The 14,090-nt window shown below is 40.9% G+C and overlaps 1 protein-coding gene across 6 annotated transcripts in view; it reads left to right on the top strand.

Annotated features, from left to right (window-relative positions):
• The window catches only part of Acadvl (Acyl-CoA dehydrogenase very long chain), a 584,514-nt gene that overhangs the window by 533,733 nt on the left and 36,691 nt on the right, over positions 1-14,090 (top strand). For all 6 annotated transcript variants that reach the window (XM_067766168.1, XM_067766166.1, XM_067766164.1 and 3 more), the window contains one exon: positions 2,015-3,004. In XM_067766168.1, coding sequence (XP_067622269.1) covers positions 2,015-3,004 — 990 coding nt within the window. The remainder of the gene's footprint in view (positions 1-2,014; positions 3,005-14,090) is intronic.

Raw genomic sequence — 14,090 nt, forward strand, 5'->3', positions numbered from 1 at the left:
CAGACGCGCAAACGACCATACGCACAGCGCGTCCCCTATTACCATCTAAAGAAGTAGGCCAAGACGGCATAGCCATGCCAATGCTTAAAAACTTGGCAAATGGGGATTTAAATATCTAGCGTATGTCTTCAACCTGTCCTTCTCCACCTTTGTCATCACCGTAAAATTAAATATGGCGAGTAGTACCGTTACTAAAGCCTGGGAAACCACCTAACGTAGGAGAATCTTATGGTCCGATATCTCGCCCATCGCCAGTAGCCACGACACTTGAAGCCATTCTGCTTCCCTATTTCACTGCAAACTTTAGTCTTGCCAATCATCTGCATGGCTTTCGAAACCTACATAGCACTACCACCGCACTAAACTCAATCAAAACGCAGATAAACTGGAACATGGAAACGGCAAATGTTGACCATATTGGACATCCACGTCGATGGCATTACGCTACCGACTGTCTTACACCCAAAAATACTGGATGTGACCTTCGACCAGGATCTACATTTCGGCAAGCATGCAACTCCAAGTGTACCTAAAATCCAGAGCCATAATACAATCTTCAAATCTCTGCACTTGGGGTAAAGACCCTCATTACCACATACAATCCAATTAGTCGGCCGTTTGCATGCTACGCGTCCCCGATATGGTCGCCAAGCCTAAAGGTTACTCGCTGCAAGAAAATACAGACCTACCGAAACATTGCTCTCAGAACCGCTTGGGGCTGTAACCTTATGTCCCCAGAACACCACCAACACAATGAGGAGAGAGTACTCCCCATTAGGGGAGAGAAATGAAATGCTGAACAAAAATTTCTATTGAATACTGAGAAACCTGGGAATCCCAACAGACTTCTGAGCGAAGGGGCCACACTTCCCAGGGGCTTACGATCATCTCCGCAAGTATTATGAGGAAAAACGGTATCTGAGAACGCAGCGGTATGAAGAAGGAACCACAAACTGGTCCTCAGTGATATCCACAAAAAGGCGTCGGGCCTCTATGCCAGAAATTGTCCGACGAACTCAATTCTTAAAGAAAAACACCGTGAACGCGCAGAAGAAGAACGCATTCTCCCTAGGGAAACACGTGTCACTTTAGCTCAACTTCTGGATACTATTACAGGTTAAACTCTTACCTTTCCAGAATCAACCCCCACATACATAATGTGTGTCCTGCTTGCAAAGTGTCCCCACATGGCGCCAACCATCTCCTTAATACAATGTGGAACCAACACTTCTAACACCCCTCTCACTCTGGTACTTCCCTGTTGAAACTGAAAGTTTCCTTGGACTCCCGTTAGAGTATATTGGTGAATATTTGTGAATGGTCGCGCCTATTGGACTGCTACATCAACAACAACATTCCAATTGTCGGACATGCACCCGTCCGACCATATTTTGAAAACAAGAAGGTGATGCATGCGCCTTACTCTGGCAGGGTGGCTTTTGGCTTAGGATATACATCCCCCTATTGTAAGGAGTTTGTCGGTATGTATGTCCTGAAGAAATAAATAACTTATAACAATTCAATAATTTTTGAAATCAATAAAAATATGAAAGATTTTTTTTAGTTGAGATGGTAGCACCAAATGTCATGTTGTTGTTGTGCTAACAGTGCTTCGCCCCATTCAATGGTCACGACCACTCCTTTAACGAGAGTCCAAGGAAATTGGCAGTTTCAACAGGGGCGGACCATGAGGAGATTGGCGTTAGAGGCGTAGGTTCCATATTACAATTGAAAAGATGGTTGGTGTCATGTGAGGATACATCGCATGCAGGACATACATTACGAATGTCGGGGTTGATTCTGGACAAGTAAGAGTTTAGTCTGTTTCAGAATCCAGAACGAAGTTGGGCCAGGGTGACTCGTGTCTCCCAAATGTCATAATCTATTTAATTGTAAGGTAGTTAATACGGCGACCGTCAATTGACAATGGTATTACCTTCTTTCTTATACCTCTGCTAGAATAATACCCGTATTTTGTAGCAACTTCGTACCTTCAAATACTTTTTCCTTATAGGTAACAGCGTTCATCGTGGAGAGATCATTTGGAGGTGTTACTAGCGGGCCACCAGAGAAGAAAATGGGAATTAAAGCATCCAATACAACAGAAGTATATTTCGAAAATGTTAGTATTCCAGTGGAAAATGTTTTGGGAGAGGAAGGGGAAGGGTTTAAAGTGGCTATGATGATATTAAACAACGGCAGATTCGGTATGGGAGCCACATTGTCCGGTACTATGAAAGTTTGCATACAAAAAGCAGTTGATCATTCAAATAGCAGAGTGCAGTTCGGGAAAAAGATCAGAGAATATGGCGCCATACAAGAGAAAATATCACAAATGAACATCCTTCAATATGCAACTGAGACGATGGCTTACGCTATATCTCAAAACATGGATAAAGGGAGTAAGGAATATCATTTAGAAGCTGCAATATCAAAAATTTTTGCATCTGAGTCTGCTTGGTATGTTTGCGATGAAGCTATTCAAATACTTGGCGGTATGGGTTACATGAAAGGAGCTGGGTTAGAACGTATTCTTCGCGACCTCAGAATTTTTCGAATATTCGAAGGTACTAACGATATTTTACGTCTCTTCGTAGCACTTACTGGTATTCAGTATGCTGCATCCAATTTAAAAGAACTGCGGAGTGCATTAAAAAACCCAATCACTAACATTAAACTGTTATCTGGCGAAATATCCAGCAGAATCTCGAGATCAATTGGACTTGGACAAATTGACTTCACACCTTATGTAGCAGTTGAACTACAACGTTATTCTAAAGGTACAGCTGCGTGTATAGAAATGTTTGGCAAAACAGTTGAAGGACTTCTACTGAAATATGGCAAAAGTATTGTTAATGAGCAGTTTATTTTAAATCGGTTGGCAAATGCGGCAATAGATGTATATGCAATGACAGTTACCTTATCTCGTTCCACGCGTGCACTAAATTTGAGATTACCAACAGCACAACATGAGATTAACCTTACTAAAGCTCTATGTATTCAGGTATGTTAATAAAGTTTTGACACATTATTTGTATGTAACTTCGAAAAGACAAAATGAAATTACGTAAAGTTTGAATAGCTACATATCTTAACCCGACGATTATGACGCAATTGCAGGAGTTGGACCAGGGACCGACCCAAAAATCGTATTAAGTAATTTACTTCACATTTGGTACATAGCTAGTTTTTCCTCTTATTTATGGTGCAATAATGAATGTTGTTTGTTAGTTGTACTATTTCTGTTCTTCATCACCATGAATACAATGAGATTTAACTAATGAAATATTGTCAGTGGAATTCTCAGCGGTAGTGATCTTCGGCCCTACTATATATAAAAACATAAATGTAAATATTTCAAAAGAGCTTTTACTATTTTTAGAAGTTTTCCATACTTTCCAAAAATGCCAAAAATCAATTATATTTTTATCCAAAGTTACAACTTTAGAAGCGAATCAAAAAAAAAACTCATAACTCAACTGCAATTTTTGTAATAAGTAATGTTGACTCAAAATTAAGACTAGTGAGAATGTGCGATAAGGTGCGAAAAATATACGTTTTGTATTTATGTGGTACCTTCAACTATAGTTGGCGCTGTATTTGACATTTGGGCGGCATTGAAATTTCTGTACTTTTAGTTTTGCCGCCCACTGGTAAAGAGCATTACAGTCGTCAAGTTTTCATTATATTTCGATAGTAGTATAGTGCGATTTCAATACGATAAGTAATTTGGGCCGCGCTTACACGGAATCGCGACGGTCTGTGGCTCCGCCTACATATAGCATAAGGAAATTTAAAAGTTTTGCAAGCCATGGAAGATATCATGTTGGAATTTGGCTGTTATTATATTATAATTATATAACTTTATGTATATCTGAGCCGGTAGCGGCGTAACCCTCACGCAAGTTTGTTCGAATGCCACGGGTAGCGTTGCGTTATGAAATTATTAGTATTGCATATCATGGCGAAATACAAATATACTAACGTTACAGCGAGTACAACCATCGATGGTAAACAAATGTGCTGACGTTGCGTAGTGTGTCTGGCTGAGTGTGTTAACTGCACGCCTTTAGAGATGTACGTCCCGTAGATTAGGTGGTTAGGGTGAATCCTCGCGCCTGTGTCCGCGGAAGCTCTTGTTCAACAATGAAATAGTCAAGGTGGTATGTTTAATTTTGCCGTTTCCCCCTCAAAATTAAGGAAATAACTGTAATCAACACGGCATAGCCCAGTGTGATTTAACCAGTCTGTTTTTCCTCTAAGGTATGGATGGAGTTTTACATTTCCGGTTGTGATATTATGACATATCATATTGAGGTTGATGGCGATACTTCTATTTTTCATAGTGGATATCACAGCCGGGAGTCCCTGGATGCCTGAGCCGCTTGTACTCCAGTAGTTTCTATCGTCAATTCGAATCGTTTCGTTGTTGGGGAATATATAAGACGCTAAAATCATGGGGGTATTGTCTGACAAAATAGTCTTATTAAAGTTGTCCAAGAGTGTTGTGGACGCAAGCTTCGGAAGAAAATTCCGAGGATTCGAAGAACGAATATAACTTAATCTTTGTTAAGATGCAAAGACCAAAAAAAGTATTTTTAGTGCTCTATGAGCACGTCGTATCTTTATTGAATTCGGTTTTGAACTGACTTTACAATGTTATTCTTAAATGTAAGCTATAAACCTGGCTTGCCTTACATGCACACAACATGTGCCATACCTGTTCCCACGGTTTTGGTGTGTTGGTGATATGACACCTTAAAGTTGCTGCTTCCCATGATTATGGAATTTGTAAGGCAGACATAGCGTCAGCAGAAAGAGCGTGGCGCGTGTAAGAGTCAATGTTGGTTTCTGTAGTGTTAACTTATATTAATAAATTTTTATTCATGACGAAAAATACAATGTTATAAAGTCTTTTAGAGTTTTAATGAGTTTTACTGAGGATGAGAGAGGTTTACTGAGTTTTAATATCTGTAAGAACATATAATTAGAATTAAAGGGCAAATTATTTTAATCTTACATACTTATTGGTGCTTGCTTCTCGGCTCTTCGTGAAATAGTGAAACCAAAAGCAGCCGTTAAAGGTACGTATCGAATTTTCGGAAACTTAAACAGAGTTGTATTAAAACATAAGAAATACCAGACGTATACAATTATGAAAAGCATTAGGCTAGGCACATATGCCAGCAACATCCCGCCCCCCGTGAAGCCATGGAGCTCCTGCCAGTTGACGATCACTACGAATATCCAGCACAGCTAACTTTGATGCGGGCCTCATTAGTTTGCCACTTGATGTTTTGATTAGAGCCGATCTGACCTGTCCATCTGAACCAGGATATACCTCCAACACGATCCCACGCCTCCATTCGAGCAAGTTTTCATTAACATCGCATACAACAACATCTCCCACCTGAATGGGATTGACTCTTTTGCGCCATTTAGTTCGACGAGTAAGTGATGGTAAATACTCTAGTATCCATCTGTGCCAAAACGTCTGCCTTAATTATTGCAAAATTCGCCACTGCTTTCGGAGACAAAGTTTATCTGATTCAACTGGAGTCTGTATATAGTTTGTATAATGGTTAGGAGTTATCGGGTCGGCATCACGGTTATCAATTGACAGATGCGTAAGAGGACGCGAGTTAATTTAATTTGCAGCCTCGATAAGTAGGCTCTGCAATGTCTCGATTTGTGGAACCGCCTGTTTTAAAGTGAACGAGAAAACCCTTTTAACACTTCGACCATCCGCTCCCATATGCCGCCTTCAGAAGAGTCAACAGGGGTGTTAAACACCCACTCTATTCCTCGACGAGTACATTTACGCTCGAAGCCCTTGGATACTTGCACTCATTCGATTTTACTGGCTCCAACAAAATGCTTGCCCCTATCGCTCCTTATGCGGACGGGAACACCTCTACGATTAACGAAATTTCTCAGGCATAAAATAACAGCTCCAACCGTTAGGCAGGTGAACAATGCCACCCATCGCCTTTTCCGCCGTCTTCCAATGGAGACCATTACTGGCCCAAAATAGTCAATACCAGTATACGATAACGCTCTGACGAATGGTGAAAGCCGATCAGCTGGCATTTCACCCATGAGAGCACGGCTCGGCATAGCTGATGCGTTTTTTGCAGACTTGACATTCGTGCTTGACTGACTTCAGGAGACTTCGCACATTCGGGTTCCAATATATAGCTCGTATCGCATATATAATAACTGCCTGGTTTTGGTGATAAAATGCTTTATGGATATGCCGGACTATTAGTCGTGACAGGGCATGATCCTTTGGTAAAATTACTGTGTTCGTGGTGCAGACGGGTAAACACAGGGCGTTTTCAATACGACCACCAAGGCGCACCAGTCCCTTTGCATCCAAAACGGGTGTCAGGGTAAATAACGGACTCCACCTTGGTATCTGTTTTTTATTTCGTAATATCAAAAGCTCATCGACGAAGGCAGTTTCCTGAACCAACCGAACTAGCAGCTCCTCAGTTTCTTTAATTGCACCGACTATAACTTTAAAGGTTGACTGCTGAATTTCGAGGTTTTTGTTTAATAAAGCGCGAAATCTGATGACGGCGTGTCGAACCCAAGTCATCACTTTGACGTATTTATAATAATTTAAAAATTTGCTGAAAAGCACAGCATCCTCGTGCAATCGCAATGTGTATAACGGTTTTGCTCTTTTTTCGTTGTCGCTATCATTGGCGGAAAAATGCGGTAATACCGGCCAAACCTCTTCATTTTGCTTTAGGAAGTCTGGACCGTGAATTCACTTCGAATCCATCATAGATATAGTGCAAGCCTGTGGTGACGCTGCGCTGTCAGCTGGGTTTAACGATCCGAGTACCCATCTCCATTGTGCTACCTCAGATTTGTCAATAATTTCCTAAATTCGATTACTTACGAATTGTTTATATAGGCGAGCCTCAGAGCGAATCCCCGGAATCACTGTTTTAGAATCTGAGCAGTAATGTATTAGTGCAGGATTTATTGTGTGGCACTCAGTAATTGTTCTACTAAAACGTGTTTCAAGCACCGCGGCTTGTAGTTCCAATCTAGGAATTGACTTTGGCTTCAAAGGACTGCATCGAAACTTGGCGGCACGAAGGCAACGGTTATTTGGTCATAACATTTTATACGGAAAAACGCTACAGCTGCAAACGCCAGCTCACTTGCATCTACAAAAATATGCAATTGAATTTCGGCAGATAAATCTTAAAAAAACGGACTATAAACTCAAGGTATGTTTAACTCCATTATCTTATCAAGTGACTTATACCACTCGTACCATTTAACGTAAATGTCATTGGGTATTTCATTGTGCCAACCCATATTAACATGCTATAGTTTTTGCAACAAAATTTGGGTACCAATTTAATATTTGCAAAGAAACCAAATGGATCAAATATCGACATGGTTAACCTCAACAACTCTGCCTTTGTTGGTTTTCGGTCGCAAATTAAAACTGAAATTGGTATTTTTGTGAATGTTAAATTAAAAAATAAAACATCTCTTTTAGCATCCCAATGCATTCCGAGAACTTTGTCGCATGCTGATTTTGAACCGCACATATTTATCGAAACACACTCCTCTGGATCTTTGGGTGTAATGGCTTGCAGTAATTGTGTGGAGTTTGAAACGAAATCTCTGAGAACGAAACCTGCTTTGCTATGAATCTCCGTTACTTTTTTCGATACATGTATAGCCTCCTCGACAGTAGTGAAGCTGTTTTCCTAGTCGTCAACGTAATGACGATTGACTATTGCATTGACTGTCTTCGGGTAAGCGTCTTGAAATTGTGATGCATTAAAATTTTTCACATACTGCGCAGAGCATGGTGAACAGACAGATCCAAAAATCATGGCTTTTATTACATATATGTCGGGCTGCCTTGATGTATCTCCCCCGCGCCAGATGAACCGTTGTGCATTTGTACAATACTCAACGAACAATATTACTCTTTTCATTGAAATTGAGTACCCATCACCCATAAAATTAAGCTAATGTGTAAAATGCATCTGATGGGTAAAGTTCCAATCCATTGGGACGCGGCATGGTTTTTACAATAAAGTTCCAACTCATCAGCACCATTGGGACGCGGCAAAGTTTATACAACGTTCTGGATATGCAGCTCACTTCATGCATCAGCAATTTTTCACAATGGGTACATACTGGATACCTACTGGCAAAATTGATCGAATACCTACTAAACCGTATAATTGCTATACAATAAAACTAAATTAAACTTTAAAAGTATCTATACAATAATAATAATAAGTTGAATGCACACTAAATCTGAGTTTTCATTCTATTCTTTGGACAACGAAGGTGCTAACATTTTAGCGACAGTGTAATACGCCATATTGCTTCGGTGAGTTAATTTAGTTACATACCGCACACAAAAAGAGGATTTTTACTATATTTTACATTTACTATAGTATTCATTCCAATACTACACATTTTTTGGTGGTCCATGAGGGGAACCCTTTTCAACCATTTCTACCGTGAAATTATACAACTATACAACAGTTATATGCTTGCTAATATCTCTGCTGCATAAAAATAATACCCAGCTTATTCATCATATCATACATACTTAAACTTCGGCACTCTGCAGTCAACAGTTGCTATAAGCGCAGATTTTTTTTCTTTGCATCGGATCGCTAACGTTTTCCTCTGCCAACATCTAACATACCTACTTTTATTCAACGATCAACATCGCATTCGATTTTCTTCACATTAATTTATTTAATTGGCATAGCCATATATTTATAAAAAAAATAAAATATGGGGGTATAACATTAATCAAACTAGAAACAAATCGACTTACGACCTTTGAAAAAATTCTGGTCAACTTTAAGAAAGATTCTGCTTCGCGAAAAACTAAGCCATATTTTGAAGCGCTCTGAATAAAGAGTTTTGTTCCACGCATAAATCAATTATATGTTCAGACATTAAAGATGGCCATGACTATTTTACTAACGATGTTGCCTCCCAATTTGAAGAAATTCACTTGGAACTCTTTTGTCGGGTAAAACAGCAGCAAACAGATATGTTCCCCCATGCACCAGAGTGCGAGGAGACAAAGACTAAGAACCAGTCATCTGATTGTCAAGTGCGATTTGTCGCTCCTGCTCAATTGTTACGTTTACCAGTACCCTCGTTTTCTGGCAAGTTCACCGATTGGCCAAGCTTCCATGATTCATTCAATCGACTAATTCATAACAACCTTGAATTAAATTCTATCCAAAAATTGCATTATTTGAAGCAGGCATTGGTAATTGACCGTGATCTGGATATACATCAAATGCTTTTAACGGAAGCAAATTATACCCCGGCATGGGAGTTGTTAATAAAACGTTATAATAATCCGCGTATAATATTTCCCCATCATATGAATACGTTATACAATTTACCAGTTATCGTCAAGGAAAAGCCAGATGACATAAAGACTTTGCTTAATGTGGCGAATGTGTGTGTCAATGAATTTAAACGGCTTAAGGTTCCAATAGGAGAATGTGATCATTGGTTTGCACGTTACCTAACAACTAAACTACCAAACACACTCCGCATGGGAGCGTCATCTAGGAAGCAAAATCGAAATTCCGATTTTCTCTGATCTACAAGACTTTTTAAGCAATCGTCTCTTTATGATTGGTGCAAACGAAAACCGCACGTTAACTTTTAATGCCACACCCATACGTCCACAGTCAAATGATAATAAGAATAATCATCTTCAGAAATCAAAATTATCTGCGCGTACGGGACATAATGTAAAATCATACCACGCTGCCACTAAAGTCCATCAATCTTCACAAGATCGTTGTGCTCTTTGTGGACAAGCACATATAATTCGCCGTTGTCCAACTTTCTATCCAAAGATTGCTTTGAAAGAAAGAACATCGTCGATAAAACTAAGATGTGTATCAACTGTTTGAGTAACTCTCATGCATTATCACAATGCATAAGCAGCAAAAACTGCATACAATGTGGTCAGCGTCACCACACATTACTACATTTTCCACAGACTTCCAAACCAATACGACAACAACAATATCTCAATACGCCCAGCCTTTCACACCAGCATCGGCTTCAACCCAAGGGCAGGTAGGGCTTAGATCCACACCATCATTAGATACAAAACGTGGTGCTCATGCACACGCAACTTTAGCAGCCAATTCTGTACATGTGGACTCTAATCCATCTGCCAGTCATTTGTCCAAACAGGTTCTTTTGGCCACGGCTTTGATTTCATTGCGGAACTAAGCCACAAATCAATCCTCCACATTTTATGCTCTTACATATCAAGGTTCGGAAGGAACACTTATTTCTGAGAATGCAGTTGAACGCTTAGGCCTTCAACGTCATCAGCGATATCTGTGGAGTTGGTCCTAGTGTCCTGAGCCAGTCGAAATTTGTAGTTAGCTTCACTATACATTCTTGCCTCGACGTTGTGTTCCACAAGAAATGGAACATATTCAAGGTCTCACTCTGGCATACCCTTTATACTATCAGCCTAAGAAAATTGACGTCATTCTTGGCGCTGACATAATTGGTGCGTTCAATCAGCTGATTGCTCAAAAAACCCATATCGGCTCGATTTTGCTGGGTCGAATCGATTCTTCCCCACCTCCTGCTATCAAGGTGCGCTGCCATCATACTAACCTTGAATTAGAAGCGCTTGTGCAAAAATTCTACGACAGCGAACAAGTGCCTGTTGAAAACACAATGTCAGAGCAAGACAAGTGGTGCGAAGAGTTTTTTTTTGCAGAAACCCATGTGAGACAAGCTAATGGAAAGTACCTGGTTCGACTTCCATTAAAATCAATTTACGACCTTAATAAAACTTTAGGAAGATCCAGACAAATTGCACTCGAATCGTTTTTACAACTGGAGCGTAAATTTCAGCGCGACGATACATTTCGTTCGCAATACACGGAGGATATAGACGAATACTTTCACTGTAACCAAATCATTCCAGCGACGTCCAGCGAAGAACAACATTATTCGCTGACTGAAACAAATAAGCCTACGTATAGCTCCTGCATCTTACTACATCATGCAGTACTCAAGATGGATAACTCCACCACGAAAATTCGAATCGTTTATGATGCTTCGTTAAAAACGTTAAATGGCCTTTCGTCAAATGATTTGTTGTGCACTAGTCCACCATTGCAAAATGACCTACCTGCACTTATTCTTAACTGGCGTTTACAGAAATTTGTTTTTATAGCCGACATCCAAAAGATGTACCGATGCATTAACATGCATCTAGATGATGTGCATTACCAACGAATTCTTAGGCGAGCTAAGGATGGGCAAGTGTAAGAATATTGCCTCACCACGGTTACCTCCGGCACGGCCTCAGCTCCATATACTGGGTTATTCACCAAATCGCACGCGATGAGAAAGAGCGTTTTCCCCTCGCTGAGAACATTTTACTGAATGATATTTACGTAGACGATGTACTTAGTGGCAGCGACACCGTCGCTAAAGCAATACAAATGCGCAACCACCTTATTTCAGCTCTCCGAACTGCCGTTGCGGAGCTTCCGCACATAGAGGATATTGCCATACCTCGATGGCTTAACTGCACTTCACACATTCATTCGTTGGAATTACATGCCTTCTGCGATGGTTCATCCGTTGCTTATGCAGCGACCGTATATTTACGAATACAATATCTGCACAATGGGATTCATACCCATCTGATTACGTCCAAATCCAAAGTCACACCCAGTAATCCAATTACAATTCCACGAGTCGATCTATGTGGAGCGGTATTGGCCGCAACCATTGCCAAGTGGGCACAAAAACATTTACAACAGCGCTGTGGTGAAATCCCAACATATTATTGGACTGATGCAACTATCATCATTCGTAGTAAACCCTAAACTTGCCCGCTCAACGAGTTAATCCCCCTCAACGCGCATTTATAGCAACTGGAATCGACTACACAGGTGCCATTGACTTGAAATCGTCGAAGTATCGAGGGAACACTGTGTATAAGGGTTACATTGCCATATTCATTTGCCTGGCTACGAAGGCGGTGCATCTTGAAGCAGTCACCAGCCTGTCTACCGAACATTTTTTATAGGCTTTACCGCGACATATTGGACGACGGGGAGTTTTTAAAGACATTTACAGTAACTGTGGCACTAACTTCATTGGTGCAGAAGCCTTTCTCAAAACCAATTACCAAAAATTTCGACATGAATTTGAACGCGAAGTAATTCCCAAACTAACTGAGCAGCATATTCAATGGCATTTCAATCCACCTCATTCCCCAACTTTGGCGAACTTTGGGAGGCCAATGTAAAATCCATTAAATACCATTTAAAAAGAGCCCTCGGTGGAACGCAATTGACATATGAACAGCTATCAACGGTTTTAATTCGTATCGAGGCGTGCCTCAATTCGAGGCCATTATGCCCTCTAACCTCAGATCCCGATGACTTGTTGGTGCTCACTCCGGGACATTTTTTAATAGGTGATGCCTTGCTGTCTCCACCGGGAACGTCGGCTGCAAACAAATCATTGTCTACACAATATTTTGAACTTCAACGTTTCGCCCTACAGTTTTGGACAAGATGGTCCACGGATTGGCTCTCCCATCTTCAAGCTCGCCCTAAGTGGAGACAACAAGAACCAAATTTATCGGTGGCTGAACTTGTTTTAATAAAGGATGACCGGCTGCCCCCAATCAATAGCTGTTAGTCCGCGTCACGTATCTACATCCAGGATCAGACAACCTCGTTCGGGCCGTCACTGTTCGCACACAACAAGGCCTTTACAAGGGGTCGGTTTCTAAAATCTGCAGATTACCGATCCCGACTTCCGACGAACATCTTCCTAATTGATGCCGCTTTATCTTCTAATAGGTGTTGCAAACCTTCACATACCTTTTACCGTCAGCTACAATACACGTTTTCGTAACATTTATGTTGGAGTCAGCATCGGGCCGGCATGTACAATACTCAACGAACAATATTACTCTTTTCATTTGAAATTGACTACCCATCACCCATAAAATTAAGCTAATGGGTAAAATGCATCTGATGGGTAAAGTTCCAATCCACTGGCACGCGGCAGTTTGTACAATAAAGTTCCAATTCATCAGCACCATTGGGACGCGGCAAAGTTTATACAATGCTATGCTGCTCACTTCATGCATCAGCACTTTTTCACACTGGATACCTACTAGCAAAACTGATCGAATACCCATTAAACCGTGTAATTTCTATACAATAAAACTTAATTAAACTTTAAAAGTATCTATACAATAATAATAATAAGTCGAATGCACACTAAATCTGAGTTTTCATTATATTCTTTGGACAACGAAGGTGCTAACATTTTAGTTACATTGTAATTGCCACATGGAGAGTAGAGTGCTCCTTAACCCTGCCACGTGCTGCAGACAACCATACCGCACACAAAAAGAGGACCCCATTTACTATAGTATTCATTCCAATACTACACAGCATTATTGTCTTCACGTATGTTTATGCCACGGAACATCTCTTTTATGTCCCCGCATACAGCTATATTCCCTTCTCTAAATTTATACAATATCCACTGCAATGGTATTAGTTGATAAACATCAGGGCCCTTGTTGTGTAACTGCCTGTAGGGGTTAGATACGGCGGCCGGCAGGCATGGTGGTCGCCCGGCTAGAGCTCGTCGGTATTGGGGCGCTGTTCTTGCCACATCACCTAACCACAGTTACAGCCGGCAGGCATGGTGGTCGCCATATCTAACCCCTACAGGCAGTTACACAACAATGGCGCCCAACGGTAATAGACCAGTAGGTTAGGTTAGGTTAGAGTGGCTGCCTCCGTTGTCCGAGCGGAGACTCACGTAGGCCGTTGTGGCCCGTTGTGCTACCACGCGGGGGCCCCTATTTCCTATTACCCTACTTTCGAAGAAGAGGAGAGTTTAAACCCCAGTGAGGCTAAACCAGCGCGTTTGCCTAATGAAACGCAAGATATCGTTTGGGTTTATAGATTCAAGCTCCGCAAGGCACCCAAAAAAAAATCAGATAAAAGTTTGTAGTTCGATATGATTCAAATTGCATGCGCGCA

Source organism: Eurosta solidaginis, chromosome 2, assembly GCF_040869045.1.
Source record: "Eurosta solidaginis isolate ZX-2024a chromosome 2, ASM4086904v1, whole genome shotgun sequence".
Lineage (NCBI taxonomy): Eukaryota > Metazoa > Arthropoda > Insecta > Diptera > Tephritidae > Eurosta > Eurosta solidaginis.